We start from the raw sequence: 25,042 nt of genomic DNA, 5'->3' as shown, positions 1-25,042 counted from the left end.
CCTATATTAAGTGAAGAAAGCAAATATATATTATGACATTCTTTTGTTGAAAATACTTCCCATACTTTTATGAATAGGTGTCTGAAAAGATGTATGCCAGAATAATAACAGTGGTTAAGACGTAGTTTGCAAATACTGTGTAAGATTCCACCACCTCCCCAAAATGGCTCAGAGAATGAACTAGCGCTATAAACAACTTATTCAGGAGGCTATTTTTCAGCACAGGTTAAAGCTCCATTCTTTGAGATAACATTGTTTTAATCACCTATATGCATGCCACCTTCTGGAAACAAGGAGTATTTCACCATTAAAAGACTTCTAACAATAGAACTTGGTAATAAAGCTGACATTGGAATTGTTTATAAAAACCATTTTTAATTTAACATTTAATTTGGAAGCTTATGGATCACAATCAGGGTTGCTAGACCAGAGGAGGGGCCAATTTAATATAATGAAAGATGATGGGTTACACACTTGTCCTACATAAGTTGGTCATGGAAAAAACTTTATCTTATTATTTTATTTCATGTCCTCTATAGGCCAGAAGGAAAAACTATTTTTAAAACAGTGGAAGGCCATTCAAAAGTAAGCTTTCAGAAAATGAAAAGATAAAAAATACTGCAACATTTGAATGCTCAAAAATGATGAAAAATTGCATTCCTGTTTTTCCCCTCTAAACCAGAGCTAATTTAAAACATTAAAATAATGTCTTTGTTCTCAAGCAATGTCTGTATTCAGAAATAGAAACTCAATTTGATCTATGAATCAATATAGCTATGTCTCAAAAATGAACCAAAGTAGGAAAAAAAGCATGTTGCAGAATTACATTCATAGTGTGAGAATGTGCCCACATAAAGTGGGTCTAAACACAAAGCAACAGGGTCCATAGAAATGGATGTAGAAATAGAAAAGGGTCTGAAGTGATAGCTAGAAGGACTGCCTTTGAGGAAGCAGGAGAAAGAACCAAAGTTGCATGGCAGCCAAAAGGAACTTTATGTTCTTAAGTGAGAATGAATCTATAACTTATATTTACTACTAATAGAAATGCAAAAATAAGAGAACTATTGCCTGCAAGAAAACAAAAACCAACAGAAACCCAAAACAACAAAACCTTGTTATATACTTGAAACTATCCGTATTTTGTGATGTAGCAGATGCAATATATATTTCTTATAATGACAGCAGCACTGAACCATGTTGTCTGTTTTTCTGTGTTGCAGTCCGGTGTGTGTGTGTGTGTGTTGCCAGACACGTAATAAAGTACCCAGGAAATGCACAGCTCTAGTTTGCAAAGTGCTTTCAATTAGAATTTCCTCATGGATAGCATAGCTTGTTTCAGTTGATTCTCTGGCATTAATAATTTAAAAATATTAATGCTTGTGACCTACAGGAATGAGGTCCCATGGCAGATGTAAAGATTATTTCTTTTTTTTTTTTTTTGAGATGGAGTTTCACTCTTGTCACTCAGGCTGGAGTGAAATGGCACAATCTCGGCTTACTGCAACTTCCGCCTCCTGGGTTCAAGGGATTCTCCTGCCTCAGCCTCCTGAGTAGTTGGGATTATAGGCGCACACCACCATGCCCGGCTAATTTTTGTATTTTTAGTAGAGACGGAGTTTCACCATCTTGGCCAGGCTAGTCTCGAACTCCTGACCTCAGGTGATCCACCCCCTCGGCCTCCCAAAGTGTTGGGATTACAGGTGTGAGCCACCGCGCCCGGCCAAGATTCTTTGTAAAGAAGCTAATTTGGAATAGTTTAGTCACAGGCCTATCTCAAGGGACCTTTTGAGAGCTTTACTAAATCAAAGTTGGCATCAATTCATTGTCAATATTGAGTGCCTATTACTTGTAAGGCTCAGTATGGTCTAAAGCAGGCAGGCTTGGCTTTAGAATGTGAAACAAAGTAGGTGGTAATAACAGAGGGAGTCAACTCTGTAATAGTGTAGAGCCTGGGCCTAGGAATCAGACTCACCTGGGTTTCAATTCCCATTGCACCACTTACTAGCTGTGAGATCCTGTGCAAGCCAAGGGAATATATAATGCCTACTTCATAGAGCGGTCAGGAGGGAGAATGAGATCATTATAAAGGGTTTGCTGCAGTGCTGGCACATAGTAACTATTCAGTTAATGTTAGCCCCTGTTACTATTAATTTTTTTTTTCTGAGTCCTAATGAAGTTTCAAGAATGTCTCCTTAGAATCATAAAACAGCTGGAGATTGAAAAGACTTTTGAAGTTTTCTGGTTATCTCCACTGTCATAGGAGAGTACTTTTCATTCCTTTTCCACTGATACTTAAAACCACGGAATAAATACCACAACTGGATTACTCTAATTAGTGGTGGAATAACAGGAAACAACATGTGTGGAAAGGCCAAGGGAATATGTGGGGGAAGAGGGAAACCAGTGGGAGAGGCACTGAGAGAGTGTAAGGGGCACACTCCAAAGGGAGAAAATACAAGGAAGACAAGTAGAAAAAAAGACAGAAAAGATGTCCTCAGACAAGTGTAAGGACAAGAGTGAGAAAAAGGAAAGAAGGGGAATACAGAGGGACCTTAATTTGTGAATGCAGTCACCGACACGGTTTAAGAGTCAAACGTTCTGAGTTCTAATCACTGTAAAATGCATGGTTATAAAACATACTGATTAACCTCTCTGAGCCGTTTTCTTTAGAGTTTGCAGCGTAGATTAGATGAGATTAGTGGGACGGACGCTCTGTTAAAGAGAAAACTCTTCAAATAAGCCGTTAAGAAAGAGAAAGCTGCAGAAAAAGAGAAGTGGAAAGAGAGAGAGAGGAAAGGGAAAGTGTAAGAGGAATTGTTCACAAGGCAGGTGAGAACTAAGGGAAACCACTGTAACGGTGCTGCTGTGGCTACTGCGGTGACTACTTCAACACATCAAGCGTTGACAACTTGCCAAGTTCGTTATTAGAGTTCTACATGCACAATTTCATGCTACCCTCACAGCATTTCTATGGGGCTAGGTTCTCGTATTATCCGCGTTTTACAGAAGATATAGAGAGGTTTTGTAACTTTCCCAAGGTCTTACAGCTGGGAAGTTGTGGCCAGGAAGGGATTCAAACGCACGTCTGTTTACCTGTCAAGCCAGTGCTGTTAAAATAATCTCTAAGAACCTCGAAAAAGGCTCGGTTGCTAGTCATCCCGCCGGTTCAACGCCAGCGCCCAGGCACCACTCGCCACGCCCTTTCTCCGCCCGGGGCTTTTGAAAGTTCCGCCTCTTCTCGAACGGCGTCCCGTCTCCATGGAGATTGGCGTGGGGCGAGACTTCCTGCCTTACGCGCGAGCACTTCCGCCTGGAGCCGGAAGCTCCGTCCCTCACACCGAGGGTTCCTGCGCGTGGGGAGTTGGAGGGTTTGCGTGGCGGGAACGCGGCGGCAGTGAGAGCGAGCGGCGGCGGCCCTTGCGTCCGGTGGGGCGATGCTAACCCCGGCGTTCGACCTCAGCCAGGATCCGGACTTCCTGACTGTCGCCATCCGCGTGCCCTACGCCCGGGTCTCCGAGTTCGACGTCTACTTCGAGGGGTCTGACTTCAAGTTCTACGCCAAGCCATACTTTCTCAGGCGAGTTCGGGGTGCCTGGCCGCAGGAAAGGCGCATTCGTTAGATAGCTGCTTTAGAGAGAGAATGCAAGGTCGAGAGAGCAGTGCTCGATTGCGCGAATGCCTTTTCCCGACGTTTCTGCAGCTTCTCTTGGTGCCAGGGAACTGCCCTCTTCCAGGGGTGCGTTTTAGATGCTGCGGAAGCGCTTTTCCTTCTTGAGCTTTCTTAAATCCCATATCAAAGGATTGCGGAATCACTTGAAAAAGTGACGTTTGGACCGTGTCACTTTCCCATTTCTGCCCAGTCGCCCTAGTTCTCTTCCCGTTCTGACTTCTGTTCTTTCCTTTCACTCCGCGTTTGCTCTCCCAGTCTCTCCCTCCCTGGGAACGGCGCGCGCTGACATCTCCGTGACTTCCCAACCCGTCGGTCCTTTTAACTTTGCCCAGGCCGCCTTCTGTTGATCTGTCTCTTGTCTGTCCGCTCCCTACTTACCGAAATTCTTACCTTTTTTGGATCTCTTGACACCAAATTAGCCTAGTTCTCCTGCTTCCCTGCTGTCTGCTGCTCTTCTGTTTGGTTTTGTCCCTGAAGTGTGGTTGTTTCCCCCAAGTCTCCGTGAGGGTCTGTCAGCACTTGATCTGTTTAAATTATTCTCCTTGCAGAATCGTAACCTTGGTAGCAGCTAACACTGATAACTCGTAGTGTGGTGGACAAGCAGTTCCGTTAAGTGCTTTATGATGGTGTATCTCATTTAACTTTGACAGTGATCCTTAGGGATAAGCACTGCTATTAACCCCATTCCACAGAACCTGCTGCTACATATTCATCCTAAAGTATTGCCAATCTCTTGTCCTTCTCTTTATCCATCCTCCTAATCTTTCTCAAGTGTAGCTGCAGCCTACTTTTCCCACCCAAGTACTTTTGTGGTACAAACCTTCTCCACCAGTCAAGGTGGTTTTTTTCACTGTTGCTGAACCAGTTTTGCTCAGATTTCCCTTAGACCATATAACGTCCATATTTGAATATATTGCACTTTCCAGTTTTTTAATTCACTTATTTCTTTAATTTATTTATTGAGTTTCAGTGTTGGTATTATTGTGCTGAACAAGACAAAGTCCTGCCCTCATGTACTTTTCATTGGGGAGAGGAAAACAATAAACAGTGTACTTAATCGTGGTGAGTGCTATGAGGAGAAAGAAGTGCACTGATAGAGAATGAAAAGGGGCCCATGTTTTATAAAGTGGTCAGGAAAAGCCTTTCTGGAGAGGCGATATTTAAGCCAAGATGTGAAGAACAGGAAGAAGATTATGGTGGTAGCAAATATTTATTGAATTTTTACTCCAGGTTAGTGCTTTATACGGATTATCTCACTTGTTATTAGGACAGTGTTACAACGGGGTTTTATTATTTACCCATTGCCGTGGATGGATTATTTGTGGGCACCCCCCCCAACTCTTGTCCCCAAATTCATATGTTAAAGGTCTAATTCCGGTGTCACTTCTGCTTTATTTTATTCATCAAAACAGTCCCAGAGCCTCCCCAAGGGGAGGGGACATAGACCTTCATGGTTGGGAAGAGTGCTGTGAGATGGGCATTCTTTGATAATACAGTTTGCCCCCAGATGTGGTGGCTCACTCCTGTAATCCCAGCACTTTGGGAGGCCGAGGTGGGCAGATCACTTGAGGTCAGGAGTTTGAGACCGGCCTGACCAACATGGTTAAACCCCATCTGTACTAAAAATACAAAAAAATTATCTGGGCTTGGTGGCACGCGCTTGTAGTCCTAGCTACTTGGGAAGCTTGAGGTGAGAGAATCGCTTGAACCTGGGAGGCGAAGGTTGCAGTGAGCCAAGATTGCGCTATCCCACTCCAGCCTGAGTAACAGAGCGAGACTGTCTAAAAAAAAAAAAAAAAGAACATACAGTTTGCTATACCAAGGATGAATAAAACCTGGTCCCTCTTCTTGAAGAATGGAGACTGTAGCTGCGGAGGCACCATGTAAGCAAATATGATTTCCTATGCAGTAAGAATTTAACTCTAGGCTTATAGAGTTTAGGGGAAGGGAGCTGGTAATAATAGCTCACATTTTCTGAATGCTCACCTATTGTGCCGGCCACTAAGCTCTTTGCATTATCATTTCATGCTCATAGTAACGCTTGGATAGTTACTGTTATTTCCCCCCTTTACAGGAGAGGGACTTATGATTCTTGAAGAATAATTAACTTGTACAAGGAAAGTTGTTACACATCTGGTAAATGGCAGATCTAGGAGTTAATTCAGATTCTGACACTAAAGTTAGCGTTTGTAACCATTATAACAAACTCATCCATAAACTGACCCCTTATTCTGGCTGAGAGGGATTTTCATTCTGAAAGTGTATTGAAGCTTGACGAAACCTTGGGATTAAAGGTCCTGGGCCTTTTGGGACTGTCAGCTGTTTTTGTTTTTAATCATATTTAGTAGGAAACAAGGGGGAGGGCCATGGGAAGAAAGGAAACTCAAATTTCAAGTTTGGAATGATATGGAGTGGGCCTGATATGCCCTTCTGATAAGTTTAAATTATCTAGGCAACATGAGGCAGCCATAGACACTTTTTAAAATAGAAAAGTGACAATTAGATTCCTGTTTTAGAAAAATTATTTTGGGGCCTCAGTGGAAGACTGATTGAACTAGGGTAAAACTGGAAGCAGGGAAATCACTTCATTTCTTTTTTCTTTTTTTTTTTTTGGACACAGAATCTCACTCTGTTGCCCAGGCTGGAGTGCAGTGGCAAATGATCTTGGCTCACTGCAACCTCCCCGTCCTGGGTTCAAGTGATTCTTCTGCCTCAGCCTCCTGACTGGCTGGGGTTACAGGCGTGCACCACTATGCCTGGCTAATTTTGTATTTTTAGTAGATATGGGGTTTCTCCATTTTGGCCATGCTGGTCTTGAACTCCTGACCTAAGGTGATCGACCCTCCTTGGCCTCCCAAAGTGCTAGGATTACAGGCGTAAGCCACCGCGCCCAGCCAATCAGTTCATTTCTTTTAGTACAAAAGAGGGGTAAATCCCTACATAATAATGATGAGATTTGACACTTTTGCTTTCTGCTTTTTTTTTTAAAGTAGTAATTTGCCTGATAAAATCAATTGGTTTTGTGTTTCTTTATTGTTTCCCATTGAGTATCCATTATCTGTACAGATTTAGTGTCCCTTTTATGAAATTTCAGATTTTCTAGAGTTTTGGAATACTTGTGCATACATAATGAGATATCTTGAGGATGGAACTCAAGTTTAAACACAAAATTTATTTGTTTTATATACACCTTATACATATAGCCAGAAGATAGTTTTATGTAATTTTTTAATACTTTTGTGTATGCAGCCAAGTTTTGACTGCTTTTTGACTGTGACTCATCACATGAGATCAAGTGTGGAGTTTTCCACTTTGTGGTGTCATGTTGGTGCTCAAAAAGTTTCAGATTTTGGAGCATTTCAGATTTTCAGATTAGGGATACTCAACTTGTGTTATAACAATAGTGATAACTACTATTTATTATGGCTTTTCTTTTTCAGTATCTATTTTGTTGGTGACTAGGGGTATTCAAATAGAAAGATGAGTCATCTCTAATTTCTACTTTCTTAGTTGGGGAAAGAATCTAACTTAGTTTATTAAAATGTGAAAGAAATACTGAGGAACTTCTTAAAAAAATGATTGATATATTTTGATGGTTAAATGTTTGCAAGTATTGATGGCCACTTATGTTATGTTATAATTTAAGGACTTCATGAGACCTGTGTTAAATCTGCAGATTAACCCTTCCTGGAAGAATTGTAGAAAATGGAAGCGAGCAAGGGTCCTATGATGCAGATAAAGGTATTGTCTTTGGAATTTTTGTTAGTTTATTTCTTGGGATTTTTCACATTATTTACATAATAATCTTATAAGATACCATGGGGACCTTTTGATGTCTTTCAGATACAATCTGTTGCTATTACTCTTTCTTGTTTCTTAGTGTCCAGTGCCTGTTATTGATGTTCCCCACCCCCCACAAGTCTTTTAAAGTATTTCACAATGTTCTTCAAAGTAAAGTTAACTACTCTGGTTCTATTTCCCAGAGTACTTCCCCTACATTTAGTAGACATTTAAAAGTAAAAATTAGAACATGTGAAGTGATTGATCATAAAAAATGTACATGACTTTTGAGCTTGTGAATGGAATCTTTCTGGTATAATTTTCAAACTTGAATTTTAATAACAGGTAGGTGAGAGAGAAACTATGCATGGGTGGCATTTAAAGGCTAATTGAATTTTCTCCTCATGATTGATAAGCCCTTCATTTCAGCTAGCCATGAACCCATTTATTTTTCCTTTATAGAAGCCACTGGCTTCCTTTGTCATCGGATTTAGAACACCTTGTGTAGTCTTGTGTACTTTATTCAATGAATATTGACCTCAGTGAACTAGGCTAAGGGTAGGGTATGGGGGGGTGGGTTAAATGACAGAGATCTAACCCATAATGCAGTGTAATTAATGTGTAGTGAAGTATAGTGAAACTGCCTTCCTAGGTAGTAAACCAGCTTTTAGTTATAGGTAAGTTGCATATTGAAACAAAATTATTAAATTTTTAAAGTACACAGGAGTTAAGGAAGATTGCGTATGTGGAGATATATGGGCTGAGTTGTATTTGATATGTTGGAATTCAGTTCAGTACACTGAAAGAGGCAAAATGTTTTAAAATGTAAAAGTGCTAAATAATGTAGTAAGTTCCCAGGGAAGCCCAAATAAGATAGATAAACTTAGTCAAGGAAAGAAAAGAAGTACATAGACTTTAGGGATTTGAGTCTGCCATAGACTTTAGGGATAGATCTCCTGACATGCCAGAAAACCTTATTAAGCCATAATTGTTGTATCTAAGATTCTGTGTATTTTTAAAACTGTTGCCATTCTCCATTGGATTAGGTATTCTGATTTTTTCCTCCTTTCCCAGAAGTCTAATTAGTAACTCCTGGTTAATTCTAAGCTATTACCTTCTTAGGCCATTTATTTTTATAAGTTTTAACTTGGATTTTTAATATTATCAGTAGGTAAAGGTCATACTGTATAAGACTAAAGTATTCTATAGCTTTCACAGATTAATAATTTTTTTTTTTTTTTTTTTTTGAGACAGAATCTCACTCTGTTGCCCAGGCTGGAGTGCAGTGGCGCGATCTCGGCTCACAGCAACCTCTTCCTCCTGGGTTCAAGGGATTATCCTGCCTCAGCCTCCCAAGTAGCTGGGACTACAGGTGCACATGCCACCACTCCCAGCTAATTTTTGTATTTTTTAGTAGAGATGGGGTTTCACCATGTTGGCCAGGATGGTGTTGATCTCTTGACCTCATGATCCGCCTGCCTCGGCCTCCCGAAGTGCTGGGATTACAGGTGTGAGCCACCTTACCCAGCCAGATTAATAATTTTTTATAGAAATGACAGCTTCTGAAAAACCCTTGTTAAGAACCTTTTTCTATCTTGACTTGTATTCACCAAATCTATGAGGGCATAGTTTTAGAGCCTGTAAAATAGAATTATGTTTTACCGAGACATGTATTTCTCAGATATATTTGTGAAGTCTTTGACTATTTTATTTATTTATTTTTTTCTTTTGATTAAAACGATTTTATTATTATTTTCTGTAGAGATGGGGTCTTGGTATGTTGCCCAGGCTGGTCTTGAACTCCTGGGCTAAAATGATCCTCCTGCCTCAGACTGCCAGAGTATTGGGATTATTGGTGTAAGCTATTGTGCCCAGCTTTTTAAATATTTTAATCTAAGCGTAAAACAAATTTATCTTTAAGGAATTTTTACCATTCGCCTGCCCAAAGAAACCCCTGGCCAGCATTTTGAGGGGCTGAACATGTTAACTGCTCTTCTGGCACCAAGAAAATCCAGGACAGCAAAACCACTTGTGGAAGAAATAGGTATGTTTACTGCAGTTGGGAGGAAATTAAGATAAATAGAAATATTTGGAATGCTGTGTATTTGTAGGGGAAATGGGATATAGTGAATAGGAAATTGAAGAAAATACTTCAGGTATAAGGTGGTCATGTGAAACCATATGAAAATAGCTTCTTTGGTGATATAATTAAGACATTAAAAATCCTGTTGAACCAGATCACTCACATTTTTGGACCAATTGAAACAGCATTTTGTGGTTGGCAAAATATTAGCATCTTGAGCTAAGATCAGAAGTATACAGTTAAGTGAGTTACATAAAACAGGGATCCCCAACCCTCAGGTTGCAGACCAGTACTGATCCATGGCCCGTTAGGAACCTGGCTGCACAACAGGAGGTGAGCGGAGGGCCAGGAGTATTACTGCCTGAGCTCTGGCTCCTGTCAGATCAGATTAGATTCTCATAGGAGATGAACTTACTGTGAACTGTGCCTGCGAAGGGTCTAGGTTGTGTGCTCCCTATGAGAATCTAAAGCCTGATGATCTGAGGTGGAACAGTTTCATCCCCCAAAACTCTCTCTTTACCTCTTTGATCTGTGGAAAAGTTGTCTTCCACAAATCCGGTCTCTGGTGCCAAAAAGTTTGGGAACCACTGATGTAAAGTGAACACCACCTCTGTCAAGAAATGGAGCATTTCCAACACCCGAAGAATACCATCCTGTATTCTTCCATTACTTTGCCCTCTCTCCAGGGTAACCACTATCCTCTGTTTTGCCTGTTTTTGCGTTGCATATGTAGATTGTACGGTATGTGTTCTTTTTGTCTGGCTGCTTTCACTTAACATTATTTTTGTGAGATTTATTCATATTCTAGCTGAGATTCGTTTGCTTTCATTGCTCTGTAATATTCCATTGTATGAACATACCACATTTTTGGTTCTTTTTTTTTTTTTTTTTTGCTGTCACGAATAGCGGAGCTATGAATATTCTTTTAGTACATTTGGTAGATGTCTTTTGGTACATCTTTGTGGGCATTTTTTCCTATACTTTTTCTTCCCCTAGTTGTACTTAAATCCAATACTTAAAAAAAATTAAAATTTAACACATTCAGTTGCTTCTGAGATTCCTGAGGAAGTAGTTGACGATGAAGAGTTTGATTGGGAAATTGAGCAGACACCCTATGAAGAGGTATCAGAAAGTGCTTTGAATCCGCAGTGCCACTATGGATTTGGAAACTTACGATCAGGAGTGTTGCAGCGGTTACAGGTATGTTGTCTTTCTGAAAGATCTTGATCTATAGGGTTTTTCCATTTGGATATTTTAATTTCAGTTATGCTTACACTTGGTAGTTTTTAAAAATAATATTACAGGAGGTGATTGTATTTAGAGCACTTAGCACAGCTAAAGTACATAGATGTGCATTCCCTTCCATTTCATTGGCTGTTCTGCCTAACTACTGCTCTTACAGACACCCCGTGGCTTTCTTTTTTCTCCCCTTTATTCAGTATTCTAGACATGAAGTTTCCCAAGTACAAAGCACAACTCCTCTCTCATACTTCCTGCAAAGCTTTATGTTTTATACTTCTGAAAAGTGAGATCATGTACTTACGGCATGATGTCTCTTCTTTTCTGTATATAAATGAAGTAGAATGTTCCTGGCGAGAATGAGATTGTGTGTTTTGATCAAATTGTCTAATTCTTGGTGTATAGTAGGCACCATTTTCTATTCTTTTTTTTTTTTTTTGAGACGGAGTCTTACCCTGTCGCCAAGGCTGGAGTGCAGTGCAGTGGCACGATCTCGGCTGATGGCAGCCTCTGCCTCTAGGGTTCAAGCAATTCTTCTGCCTCAGCCTCCTGAGTAGCTGGGATTACAGGTGCCTACCACCACGCCTGGCTAGTTTTTTGTATTTTTCGTGGAGATGGGGTTTTACCGTGTTGGCCAGGATGGTCTCAAACTCAAGTGATTTGCCTGCCTTGGCCTCCCAAAGTTCTGGGATTATAGGCATGAGCCACTGTGACCAGCCTATTGTTTATTTATTCTTTTTTTTTTTTTTAAGACAGAGTCTCACTTTGCTGGAGTGCAGTGGCATGATCTTGCCTCACTGCAACCTCTGCCTCCCGGGTCCAAGCGATTCTCCTGCCTCAGCCTCCCAAGTAGCTGGGATTACAGGCGCCCATCACCACGCCTGGCTAATTTTTCTATTTTTAGTAGAGATGGAGTTTTGCCATGTTGGCCAAATTAGCCGGATGTGGTGGTGCGTGTAATCCCAGCAGTTTGGGAGGCCGAGGCGGGTGGTTCACGAGTTCAGGAGCTCGTGACCATCTTGGCTAACACGGTGAAACCCCATCTCTACTAAAAATACAAAAAATTAGCCAGGCATGGTGGCACCCGCCTGTAGTCCCAGCTACTCGGGAGGCTGAGGCAGGAGAATCCCTTGAACCCGGGAAGCAGAGGTTGCAGTGAGCTGAGATCTTGCCACTGCACTCTAGCCTGGGCAGCAGTGTGAGACTCTGTCTCAAAGAACAAACACAACAAAACAAAACCTGTTTAGAAAGTGGTTTATTATCTTAAGACATATTTGAATTTACCAAGGAGAGGGAAAAGACCTAGGTTCTGGTCCCGCTCCTACCTCTGTTTAGATTTGGGATACCAGGCCAGTTATTTGACCACAAGTAAGTTTTGTCTCCTCTTTGGAAAGTGGGGATAAATTTGCCCACCTACTTTATAAGGCTGTCTTGAAAATTTAAAAAGATAATGCATGTGAAAACTCTTTGGAAAGTGTAGAATGCTGTAAAGACTCCTGTCGTTGAAAAATATAAAATGCTCTCAAAATTCCTTAAAGGGAACAACATTGAGATTTACTTAGGAGCAAATAATGCTGGTGAAATAGCCTTCCTTCTAAAAACTTAGGTGTTTTTCTGCTGAGTTGTGGTCTGCCCATATTCTCTGCTTGATCACAATCGCTGGTGATCTCAGAGGTAATTAGAGTAGAGTCAGTTTTGTCTGTAGCAGGAACTACAGTGAATGGCCCTCAATTGTTGGCCAAGAGATAGTTTGTGGTCAGTCTGTTTTGGGCTTGCCAATCTAACGCTATACATGAATGATAATAAATGTCACACAGGCTAAGTATGGATTTTACATTTACATTAGAAGTGCTTCTTGAGGCCAGGGATTTGTTACTTAATTGTTGCTTCTGTTTACGGAAAATCCTTTTGAAAGATTTCTGACAGGTTGCTGAGATGTTGTAGGAATGCCATAATGTGAGCCTAGAATGAGTCCCTTTTAGGTCAGAAATTCTTGTATCTTGAAAATGTTCACTTAATAATTTAGGTTTTTTTTTTTTTTTTTTTTTTTTAAGCTGCTATACTTTCTTTTTGGATGTCTTAACTAATGTATCAAATACCTAGACATCTGTTACTTAGGTTAAAAACATTAAACATTAACCAATATAGTTGACTCCTGTCTAATCCCTTTTTGTTTACATCCCTCTGTTTCCCATCAGAAATAAACCTCTGTGGCTGGGTGCGGTGGCTCACACCTGTAATTCCAGCACTTTGGGAGGCTGAAGCAGGCGGGTCAGGAGTTTGAGACCAGTCTAGCCAACATGGCAAAACCCTGTCTCTACTTAAAAATACAAAAATTAGCTGAGCGTGGTGGCGCATGCCTGTAATCCCAGCCATTTTGGAGGCTGGCAGGAGAATCGCTTGAACCCAGGAGGCAGAGGTTGCAGGGAGCCGAGATTGCGCCACTGCACTCCATCCAGTCTGGGTGACAGAGTGAGACTACGTCTCAAAAAAATAAAAAAGGAAATGAGCCACTGAATTTAATGTTTATTATTCTAAGCTTTTAAAATGGCTTAATCATCTAAAATCATTAAACTCTTCTTCAAATTTTAATTGCAAGAGCATTGCTTTTCTAAACAATTTGAATGAATATTCCCTAATGTAGGGGAAAAACAACTGAGCATTTGGGAAAACTCTAAGGGTTTTATAACGTAAATAGTATACTACTTGTAGTACAGGTTTATAACCCCATATGTGCAATACTAGGATCACACAAAGTTCTGAAAACTAAAAGTTAAAATATTTAATTTGGTGGCAAAACTTAACCTGAACCGATACAGATTTTTAAATCCCACTTAGTGTACATATTCAAAAATTTCCTGTAGAAGTAGTGTTTGGATATGGGTGCTGCCCCAGACATCTTAGAGGTTATTACATAAAGTATGGTGTGTGCACCATGTTTACCTTTCTAAACTCTGAAAGAGTGAATCCTGAAGCTCACCTTGCTCCAGGGGATTTGGATAGCACTGTGCTGAGCACTATGTGTGCAGCAACCAGACTTTTAGAAATCAAGTGTAAGCCCAAGATTCCAAAAATTCAAATGTATCCTCTTGAAGATATTAAGGTAGATAGGTTTTATGAAATATTGCCACAGAAATCTTGCATAATTGGTTAATTACTTGTAGAGTTCTTCTTCATTCACAGCTGCTGTTTATGGCAGCCGTAACAAGTGGTTCAAAACTGAGTGATCATGTAAGGTTAATAATATGACCCTAATTCTATGAGTAAAGCAGCTAGAAGAAACTGAAATGATGATCACAAATAAGAGATTTTAGAACATCTTTTCTAATTTAAAATGATTTTGAAAACTTCACCATTTTCTCAAATAGTATTTTCTCACAAGTTCATTTTTTCTAGTTCTGCCTATAGATGAAGAGATGTCCATACAGCTTCATTGACTACTCATATGAGTATTTTTACAGCTTTTTCCTCCTCCTGTAGATGAAAAATGGCTTGTTTCTAATAATAAAAGCAATACAGATTTATTATAAAAATATAATACAAAGAAGAAAGTAAAAAAATTATTCATAATTTCAACACTCAGGGATCTTTTCTTCATTGAATAATTTAGCCCTTTACAGAAGTCTTTCATATTTTTTTGCCTCCAACTTTTTAGACAGGATTTGTTTGTAAACATCTATATTTTATACTGATAATAAGAAAATAAAATATTTTTGCTGAAACAAATTCTCTTTGAACATTCCTCCCTCCACTCCCCATACCCAGAGATATATTCTTCCTACCCCCAGTCTTTTTTTCGTTTCTGAAATTGCTGCCAGCCACCAGGGTGCCTTTGGAAAACTGCCCTAGCTGCTCAAAGTCAGGACTTCACAACAAGCTTCTGGCAGTGGTGGCTGCCAGCAGCAACAATCCTAGAGTCTCTGGGTGCCAACCCAGCAAGCTCCTGGGACTGCTGCTGCCAGTGCTGCAGGACGCCAGGCTTGCTGGCCCTGTCCTTCTTTTGGCTACACGGGGACCTGAGGCCATTGTTTCCAGGATACCCACTAGCCAGATGTGTTCATTGTTCTTTATTTTCTTTCTGGATTGTCTCTGCCTAACCTTTGCCTAAACTTCCATAAACTTAATTTAAATCCTACCTGACCTTTTCTTGGCAATGTCTATCTTTAAATAGCTCTAATAACTAGTGGCCATAGCAATTGTTTAAAAGAAAAGGGAACCTTTTTTTCCTACTGTAGTTGAACACTTCTCATCCTCTTTCTTCCCTTTGGTTGATTAATGCCTTCTACTTCTAAACCTCAAGCTACCTTTGCTTTTAGTTTGTTTCTGTTTCTTTTTAGAGTCCAGTTTGAACAGGGCTGCTGCGTGTGACTGTGCATAGAACAAGCCTGGGTGGGGCTTGCACTGCTCTGAACACTCATGTTCTGCTGTGTACATGTTGCATGACTATAGTGGAGGCCCTGAATCTGGAGGCCAGGGGGAAGAGGAAAGAGGAAAAAGAGCTGCTTTCTTTTTTTTTTTTTTTTTTGAGACGGAGTCTTGCTTTGTTGCCCAGGCTGGAGTGCAGTGGCGTGACTCAGCTCACTGCAAGCTCCGCCTCCCGGGTTCACCCCATTCTCCTGCCTCAGCCTCCTGAGTAGCTGGGACTACAGGTGCCCGCCACCACACCCGGCTAATTTTTTGTATTTTTAGTAGAGACGGGGTTTCACCGTGTTAGCCAGGATGGTCTCTATCTCCTGACCTCATGATCCGCCCGCCGTGGCCTCCCAAAGTGCTGGGATTACAGGCGTGAGCCACCATGCCTGTCCAAGAGCTGCTTTCTTGTTGGTCAGTTCTCCTTCCCATGAGAGTAGAGACCTGGTCTGTGTGCTGTGTGTTTATTACTGGATTTCCACTTTGGCACCCAGAACAGTTTCTACTCCATAGCAGGCCCTCTAGCACTATTTGCAGAATAGTTGATTTAATATTGGACACCGGGCACAGTGATGGGGATACAGTGAAGAAGATGATAGATCTCTACCCTCAGAGAACATTCTAGTGAGGAGATGGACAGTAATTATGTAAACACATGACAAGTAAACAGGATAATGACAGATAGTTACAGGTAAAGGGAAAGGATGGGGTGAGGTGAAAGACTGGGGGTACTACTTTCGCTAGGATGCCCAGAGAAGACTCCTTTGAGAAAGTGACATTTGCACTGAGTTCTCAATGATGAGAAGGGTACTGTAAGCGTAGAGGCTCAGGATTGGAATTGATTGACGTTATCTAGAAATGGAAAGAATAGTGAGTGGCTTGAGTGTATTTGAGCCAGAAGAGGACGGTGAACATGGGGTTGAAGAACAACAAGATGGGCTAGATTGTGCAGAGCTGTGCTCACAGTCTGGGGCTACTCTCAGCGCAGTTAGAGTTTTTAAATTTCTGGGGTTATGTCGGTCCATTTACCCTCTGAAATGTAGAGTTGTCTACAGAGACTCACAGGTTATACCCCATTTATGACTTTATTTCTGGTCAAGGTGAAATAATGAAGCAGAACATGTAAGTCTGTGTTTTAAAATTGCTATTAGCAAGTGAGGAAATGGAAGTGGAGGGGAGGCTTTGTACTCAGTAGGAAGTTTGCCAGTGAGTAACAGGGAGCAGCAGTGGAAGAGGGAGACAGAGAGAAAGGAGACCGACATTATTGAATGTATTGAGGCCTCTGCTTGTTCCTTACTTGTATTATCTCATTTAATCCTCACAACAGCCTGTAGTACAGAAAACTGTCCCCTTCCCCAAAAAAATGTCCTTGTGCATCTCCCCAGAATATGTTACATTATGTTGCAAAAGGTATTTTGCAGATTTGGTTATGTTGAGGATGTTGAGATGGGGAAAGTATCCTGGATACTCTGTCTCAAAAAAAAAAAAAAAAAAAAGCTGATGGAGGAATGGTATTATGATGTGGGGCTGCAAACCAAGGAATGAGGACAGCTTCTAAGATGGAATGGACAAACAATCTCTCCTAGAACTTCTAGAAAGGAGTGTAGCCCTTGATTTTAGCTCAGGGAGACTGATTTTGGTCTTCTGACTTCCAGAACTGTAAGATAATAAATGTGCATTGTGTTAAGCCCAAGTTTGTGCAAATTTGTTATAGCACAGGAAGCAAAGAGGAAACTAATACCTAGTGCTGTGATAGAGATGTTACTGGACTTGACAGTAAGAAAGCTGAGGTTCAGAGAGTCTGCATGATTACACTGGAGCTGAGATGTAGATCCAGAACTTTTTGAGCACCAGCATGACACTCAAAGGAAAATACTACATAATAGTATTTCAGTAGGATATGGTATAATATATTCTAATTCTCCAAAAAGTAAATTGCAAAGGAACTTTTGGAATGTAAATTTTTATAAGTTTGGAGACAGCCAGTAAGCTGGTTTTTGCCCAGAATGTTTGTACTTGACAACATTAAGATGTTCTGGATGTTCCAGTAACGACTTCTTTTTTTTTGAGATGGAGTCTTGCTCTATTGCCCAAGCTGGAGTGCAGTGGCACGATCTCATCTCACTGCAACCTCCACCTTCTGGGTTCAAAGAATTCTCCTGCCTCAGCCTCCTGAGTAGCTGGGATTACAGGTGCACGCCACTACACCTGGCTAATTTTTGTATTTTTTAGTAGAGACGGGGTTTCGCCATGTTGGCCAGACTGGTCTTGAACTCCTGATCTCAGGTGATCCGCTCGCCTTGGCCTCCCAAAGTGCTGGGATTACAGGCATGAGCCACTGGGCCCGGCCTGTTCCAGTGACTTCTAAAAAGGTCTCTGGACCCTTTTTATTATATTAGTATGTGCTTAGATGAAATATTATTGATACTACTTAAGCTAAATGGATTGTGATAGGGATGAGAGAATTTTAAAATTGTTATATGGAAATTTTGATTGTTTGGAGAGGCTCTATCCTATCTCTAACTGATTCAGCATTGCTCACATTTGTTGCAGTGGTTTTTGCATTACAGCCATCAACTTTTAAACCTGCCTATTAGGCACCAACCTATAAGTCTGTTTATAAATGTCTTAACAGTTTGTTTTCTCAACTCTCTAAGTTATTTCCCTTGATTTATTTTCAGCTAATATTATTTAAGCTTCTTCCAGTTTCTGTACTTCTCACTTGTGGTTGGTAGCAGGAGTAGTGAGACAGAAGAAAGAAAAAAAGACACAATTTTAGGAGTATTTCACATGGTATAAGGTTTCTTTGCTTCGCAATTCTGGTGAAACGAATAAAGACCATATGGCATCCTAGGCAGTTTTCCTAATGTCCGTTTATTCTGTAGGATTTGGCTTGGGAAACATGTTCCATATCAGTATGTATGCATCTAGGCAAAGGCAATGACAGGAAAACTGATTCTTAGGATTCGACTTTGACATTTTTCAATGTAAAGTCATATACTGTGAGTCAAAATTGCCCATAAAAATTCTATCTCTCTCTCTCTCTCTCTCTCTCTCTCTCTCTCTCTCTCTCTCTCTCTGTCTCTGTCTCTCTCTGTCTCTCTCTCTCTCTCTCTCTCTCTGTCTCTCTCTCTCTCTCTCTGTCTCTGTGTCTCTCTCTCTCTCTCTCTCTCTCTCTCTCTCTCTGTCTCTGTCTCTCTGTCTCTCTCTCTCTGATAGAGTCTGGCTGTGTCGCCCAGGCTGGAGTGCAGTGGCATGATCTTGGCTCACTGCAGCCTCCATGTCCTGGGCTCAAGCCATCCTCCCACCTCAGCCTCCCGAGTAGCTGGGACTACAAGCGTGAGCCACCACGCCTGGCTAATTTTTGTATTTTTTGTGGACATGGGGTTTCTCCATGTTGCCCAGGGTGGTTCGAACTCCTGGGCTCAAGCAGTCTGCCCGCCTTGGCCTCCCAAAGTGCTGGGGTTACAGGAGTGAGCCTCCACACCCAGCTTGTATGTAGTCTTTTACAGGATCTGAAATCTGAAATGGTCCAAAATCCAAAACTTTTTGAGCACAAACATGGCACTCAAAGGAAATACTCTTTGGAGCATTTCACATGTGGGATTATTGGAATAGGGCTGCTTAACTGGTATAATGCAAGTATTCCAAAATTTAGAAATATTCAAGATCCATAACACTCTCTTCCCAAGCATTTCGTATAAGGGATATTCAATCTGTACGGTAATGCTTCTTTAGACCAGCTGAGCTAGACTATAGGAAGAAAGAAGAGACCGTGTAGATGTCTGAAAATCCAGCCACTCTACGTTTATTAACTTTCAAATCTCTAGATGTAAATGGGGAAATGGATGTTGAGTTAAATGTTCCTACTTGCTTGTAGGGGTTTATTCCATTCTGTTTTTTATGTTAAACTTTTATAGCCTTAATATCTGTCAGTCAGCTTGTTTGTTGTAAGGATTAAATGAGATAATTTATGAGAAAGATCTCACAGGCCCTACCAAGTAGTAGGTGCTTAAACATTTGTTGGATTTGAATCTAAATGTTACAGGTGGCATCATGGTTTACTGATCAGTTAGGTTCTTCCTGTGCTTTGGCATTTTGTATAAAATTTGAGTTTTAAATGCTAAAAATAGGAGATAGCAATTATTCTTTCTTTTCTGGGTGTCCTCAGGATGAACTGAGTGATGTTGTTGATATTAAGGATCCAGATTTCACCCCTGCAGCTGAACGAAGACAGAAGCGCCTGGCCACTGAGCTGGCCAAGTTTGATCCTGATCATTATCTGTGAGTAATGAGATTTTTGAGGATTAAATAATTTACTTGACATTTATTTTAAAATTTTTGAGTGTCTTTTAAACTCTGCTAGGGATGTGCATTTCGGATTCCAGAAATTATTGATGACTGAAGACCTTAATGGACATTTGAATTAACCTACAATGGTTGTACCTCTGTAATCTTTGTAAGATGTTGCCTCTTATATCTCAAGTTGTTCATCTTTGCAACAGAGAACTCTTCTAACATACTTTTTAGTTTTTTTCTCGCCAGGCTTAAAAATATAATACTGAATTCATGAGACTATTACACTTCTTTTAAGTAAACTTTTGGTTGTGATTAATGGTATGCATAAATGAAAATATGTTTCGATTTCTTTAAGAATTTAAATGTACCTGTACCACATTTCTTGGCTGATCCCAGGATCTTCCTAATAACTTTCATCCACTAGCCCTTGTAATCAGTGATATGTTTCCAATGAACAAATAATTATTCTTCGTGGTAGAGAATAAATAGAATCTAATTTGAAGTTTTGCTGTATTTCCCACGGGCATTAATTGTGTTTTTGGCTATAATGTATCTCCATCAGGCTTAAATTTGCATAAAGAACTTATCTAATTAACAGATAGGTACATGATGACTTGAGAGATTGTGATACCTCCCACTGGCCAGGATAGCAGCGTGTCTTCCAAGGATTGTCGCTTGACCTCTCTTGGACATGTGGCTCTACTAGGATGCGTGGAGAATGAGGGTTTTATGTTGATGTAGACCTTAATTATTAATTCTGGGTCAAGATTTTCCAAACTGTTACATGTATAGCTATAATCATCATATCTCCTTATATTGGTATAGTACCTGCAGCTTATAAAGTGCACTCGTGCTTATTCAGTTTTCACAACAGATGAGGAGAGGAGTTTAAGGGACTTGCTCAAGGTCACACTACTACTAAGTGGCTTGGCCAAGACTTGAAAAGAGTCTCTCCATTTGTCATTTTGTATATCCTTTTCATGTACACTATTTCAGTTTAACTGCTGTAGCTCTCGTGATTAACATTCTATCTCCTGTGACACAGTAGGATACTAATTGGAATGGCAGGGATATATCTTGTGATGTGCAAATGGAATGAGTGATGTGTAATGATAAATGGTTGAACTGTTCAACATCCTAAGGGAAACTGGGTAAGAGCAGGGTATGTTACATTTTGGAGGACATCTGAGAGATTCAACTCCATTTACATTGCTATTTCTAATTACCTTTATCTCTCCAATTGTGGTTTTAAAGGTCCACTGAAGAGCGATTTGAAGAAACCCATTTAAAATCATGCTGAATATTTAAAGTGGAAATTTCATTGTCAGCAAATTTCTCAGGCTAGCATAAAAACAGAATGAACTTTATAAGACTGAAATTTCAAGTGGGAGGGAGCTTAATTAGAAGAACTGCCTATCTCCTCTCTTCTAAAACTAGAAGAATAACTATGGCCTGAGAGAATTAGGAAATTGGAATTTATAGTTAGCAGTGTGATATTATAAGCAGTCCTTATTTTTCTCCATCTTCTGTGTCTTTATCCAGAAGCTCATGTTCTTTAATACTATGCATGAAATATTCTTTCCACTTCTCAAAGAACTGTTCTTACAGGAATGGTTTAAATTTAGTTATGGGCTAAGTGAGGAGAGTGGGAGTCATGAGGTAAAGATTCATTGTGACTTTTCTGATAGCAGTAAGACTTTGGCTCAGTGTAATTTTTGTGTTACTTACTACTCACTATTTATATTAGCTGACTGACTCACCCAAATGTATTAATATTAAATGAAATGCAACTAAAATTCTTTTAAATTTTTATTTAAAAATTCTTTTTTTTAGCTCAGTGCTTTTTTTTCTTGTTGTTAGTGGTTAAAACAGTGGAGGAAAAAAGGCTCACTTTAAGTTACTATCTACCATACAGATAATACCTTGTAATATACACATGTAATACATAATGTATATAATATTAGCATAATATTACCTAACTCACCCAAATGTATTAATATTAAATGAAATGCACCTAAAATTCTTTTAAATTTTTAATTAAAATTTTTTTTAGCTCAGTGCTCTTTTTGTTGTTGTCAGTGGTTAAAAGAGTGGAGAAAAAAAGGCTCACTTTAAATTACTATCACCATGCAGATAATACATTGTAATATACACATGTAATACATAATGTATATAATATTAGCATAATAATGTATATAAGATTAGCATAATATTACTTATTTGTAAGTTGTTTGACTTGTCTTTACAAGTCATAGTGTTTCCTCATGTTGTCAGGATTTGGGGGGCTTTAGGAAAATGAATTTTAATTTCAGCCTAAGCAGAACACAGTGAAGTCAGTTGATTGTAAAGAAAAATTTATACATTTCAAAGGCACATATATGATTTTATATTGTTATTTAAAAGTCTTTTATTGTAAAATCTGGATGTTATTTTGGTATAATCTGTTTTTTTTTTTTTGGCATGTTTTGCAGCTCACTATAGTGCTGGGCATGTAATAGATGATCCATAAATGTTTATTGTTTTTTATTATCCATTTCTTATTTGTAATTCCTTTGGGGTATTATTTTTACACTAAAATATGTTGACAGCATCTTGAAGCATTTCTTAATAGTCATTCCTCGTTGCTTATTATTATAGCCAAGTATTCATATTTCTCTTGCTGAGAGTGTTTGGTTTTCTTCTTCCCAAATAGTTTTTTAATTGTTGGCATACATTTTACATTAACCAGTTCATAAAATCTTGCCTGTTTCTTTGGGAGAAAACGAAAGAATTTAGTCAGTATTCTAAACATCTGTGAGATAAGAAAAGGGACAAAAATGATCTTATACCATTTGTTGTACCATTTTAAATTGTGATAATTTTTCATTACTCTAAATTTGTGAAAAAAGATGTATATTAATTAAGTTCTTGGGTTTATTGAGTAGATATTAAGACAACAAATAGTAATTGGAAGGCTGGGAGCAAGATCACCTGCTTCTGAGGTGGCTCTCAGTTCAAAACACAGAACTTGAGAAAAAGCATTAGAATACAATTTTATGTATCCCTTCTTTCATTTATGTATTTATTTGTTCAACAAATATTTGTCTGAATGAACTACATGCTAAGCAGTGTCACAGATACCAAAGACACCGTGGTGCATACGGCAAGATCTCAATCTCTGTGTTGTCCATGGGGTTTCCATTGTAGTGGAGGAAGTAGACACTATTTTTATTGTAATTAAGTGCTATGAAGAAGAAGCGTACTAAAGGGGTTTTATTGTAATCAAGTGCTATGAAGAAGAAGCATATTGAAGAGAGTGACTAGGCATCCCACTGACTTGACTCCTCTGTTCAACATGTCCAAAATTGAACTCATCCTTTTACCTCTAAAGTCTTTGTGAATTTTCTAACTTGATTGATGCCCCATTTTTCACTCTATTCACCCAGGTTAGAAAGTGGGGATTCATCTTTGCCTTCTTTCTTATCCCACACATTCAATCAATCCTGAAGTTGTACCATTTTTCTCTGTAGTTTTTTTTTTTCACTTCATCAGTTTCTGGCCCTCATCTGTGTCTGGTTTAGTGCAGCACTCACTAACTGCCTAACTGGCATCCCTGCTTCTAGTCTGGACTTCTTCAGATCCATCAACCATGAACCATTAGTATGATGTCTTACGTGCTGAAAATGAAAATCTGCTTAACTCTGTCCTTGGTGCTCTTCTGCTTAAAGTACCTAACTCCTTTGGGTGTCATCGCAATTTCTCTGTGATCCCGACCCTGCCTACCTCTGTGGCTTCACTTTTGCCACTCCCTGCTCACGTTTTACACCACAGCAATAATGAATGTTTGCATTTCCCCACCTGTACCACACGGCTTTTCTCTCTCTTTTTTTGAGACAGAGTCTTGCTCTGTCACCCAGGCTGGAGTGCAGTGCTGCGATCTTGGCTCACCACAGCCTCTGCCTCCCGGGTTCAAGACATTCTCCCGCCTCAGCCTCCTGAATAGCTTAGATTACAGGTGTGCACCACCATGCCCAGCTAACTTGCATTTTTAATAGAGACTGGAGTTTCACCATGTTGGCCAGGCTGGTCTCGAACTCCTGACCTCAAGTGATCCACCTGCCTTGGCCTCCCAAAGTGTTGGGATTACAGACATGAGCCACCACGCCCAACCCACACTGCTTCTCATATATTTCCTTTTATCATGGTATCCCTTTGTCATTTATTTCCCCTGACCCCACATTGCCTGAATAGTGGTTGCTTATCTCTTCAGACTAGGCTCATTGTTTCTTCCATGCACTCGCCCTGTTAGACTGGCTTAGGAAGCCCACCTCAGTGCTCCCCTGTTACAGTTTGTCTTGTTTTTTACCACATTGTTTTATAATGTTCTGTATTTGTGTACATGGTTCTCCTTAAATTGTGGAGTCCTTAAGGGCAGAAGTGAGTTTTACAGATCTTCATCGTCCTGATGATGCACGTAGAGGGCATTCAGTGAATGCTTGTTCAATTAGTGACCTTGAAAGTCTTGAAAAAGGCGGGGCGTGGTGGCTCACGCCTGTAATCCCAGCACTTTGGGAGGCTGAGGGGGGTGGGTCATGAGGTCAGGAGATTGAGACCATCCTGGCTAACACGGTGAAACCCCATCTCTACTAAAAATACAAAAAAATTAGCTGGGCATGGTGGCGGGCGCCTGTAGTCCCCACTACTCGGGAGGCTGAGGCAGGAGAATGGGGTGAACCCAGGAGGCGGAGCTTGCAGTGAGCAGAGATTGCGCCACGGCACTCCAGCCTGGGCGAGAGAGTGAGATTCTGTCTCAAAAAAAAAAAAAGTCTTGAAAAAAAATTGAGATCTCAAATGAAAAAACAGACAAAACTTGAAAGTAATTTATTATGAAAAGTAAAACATTAGTCACCGTCAGCGCTTGTTCATGAAACTCTTAATTCATGGACAATGTCAAGCATAGACCACAGTTCAGATTACTAGGACTGTATTAGTGAAATTTTACTCAAAATAATCAAACATTTTGGAGGTGTTTTTGGTGGGGAGGGGGATGGAGGTGGTAGAAATACCATGTTGCCAAGCCAGTTTTCTTTTTCCCTTCATCATGGTCCCTTGGGGAGGAAAACAGCATCTTTTCAGATAGGCTCCTCTACTCTTGCCTTACGTGTCCTCCGCGCTGTGGTGTCCAAGGCCCTTTTCTCTCACTGTGCCAGTTCTTCCTGGGCAATTTTATCCTCTTCTTGGTTTAAATGCTTGTGACTCTCATATCTCTGTCTTGAGCATCAGACTTGTATGTCCACCTACCTGTTGGATGGGTCTGTTTGTAAATCCTAAAAAAAGGCATGTCATACTCAACCTATCCCAAGCAGGAGTCGTTATTTCTCACTCATGTCTGTTAGCTTCCCTGTCTCAGTGAAGGACACTGTTGTCCGCTGAGTTGTGGAGGCCAGAATTCTCAGTGTCATTTTCCACCCCTCGAGCTCTTCATTCCCTGCATCCTGAGGGTTCTGTCATCTACATATAGGTCAGATTCATCCACTTTTCTCCATGTCCACTGCCACTCTCTTATCCTAGGCCACCATTAT

At 40.1% G+C, this 25,042-nt stretch overlaps 1 protein-coding gene and 1 long non-coding RNA gene across 3 annotated transcripts in view; one reads left to right on the top strand and one right to left on the bottom strand.

Moving 5' to 3' along the window:
* LOC109026326 (uncharacterized) overlaps nucleotides 1-3,323 on the bottom strand; it is a 38,445-nt gene extending 35,122 nt beyond the window's left edge. Inside the window, exon 1 of the long non-coding RNA XR_008678461.2 lies at nucleotides 3,094-3,323. This is a non-coding gene — a long non-coding RNA (uncharacterized lncRNA). The remainder of the gene's footprint in view (nucleotides 1-3,093) is intronic.
* Nucleotides 3,303-25,042, top strand: part of SHQ1 (SHQ1, H/ACA ribonucleoprotein assembly factor) — a 102,509-nt gene continuing 80,769 nt past the window's right edge. Inside the window, exons 1-5 of one of the 2 annotated variants that reach the window (XM_004035906.5) lie at nucleotides 3,303-3,577; nucleotides 7,347-7,411; nucleotides 9,372-9,494; nucleotides 10,579-10,733; nucleotides 19,354-19,466. In XM_004035906.5, the coding sequence (XP_004035954.5) occupies nucleotides 3,435-3,577; nucleotides 7,347-7,411; nucleotides 9,372-9,494; nucleotides 10,579-10,733; nucleotides 19,354-19,466 (599 nt within the window). In that variant the 5' untranslated portion in view covers nucleotides 3,303-3,434. Of the gene's footprint in view, nucleotides 5,554-7,346; nucleotides 7,412-9,371; nucleotides 9,495-10,578; nucleotides 10,734-19,353; nucleotides 19,467-25,042 lie in introns of both variants that reach the window. The other variant, XM_055382989.2, reaches the window with a different exon arrangement.

This window comes from Gorilla gorilla, chromosome 2, assembly GCF_029281585.2.
Source record: "Gorilla gorilla gorilla isolate KB3781 chromosome 2, NHGRI_mGorGor1-v2.1_pri, whole genome shotgun sequence".
In the NCBI taxonomy this organism is placed as follows: Eukaryota; Metazoa; Chordata; class Mammalia; order Primates; family Hominidae; genus Gorilla; species Gorilla gorilla.
Note: the sequence above shows the minus strand (reverse complement) of the source record. Positions and strands in the feature narration are given on the sequence as shown.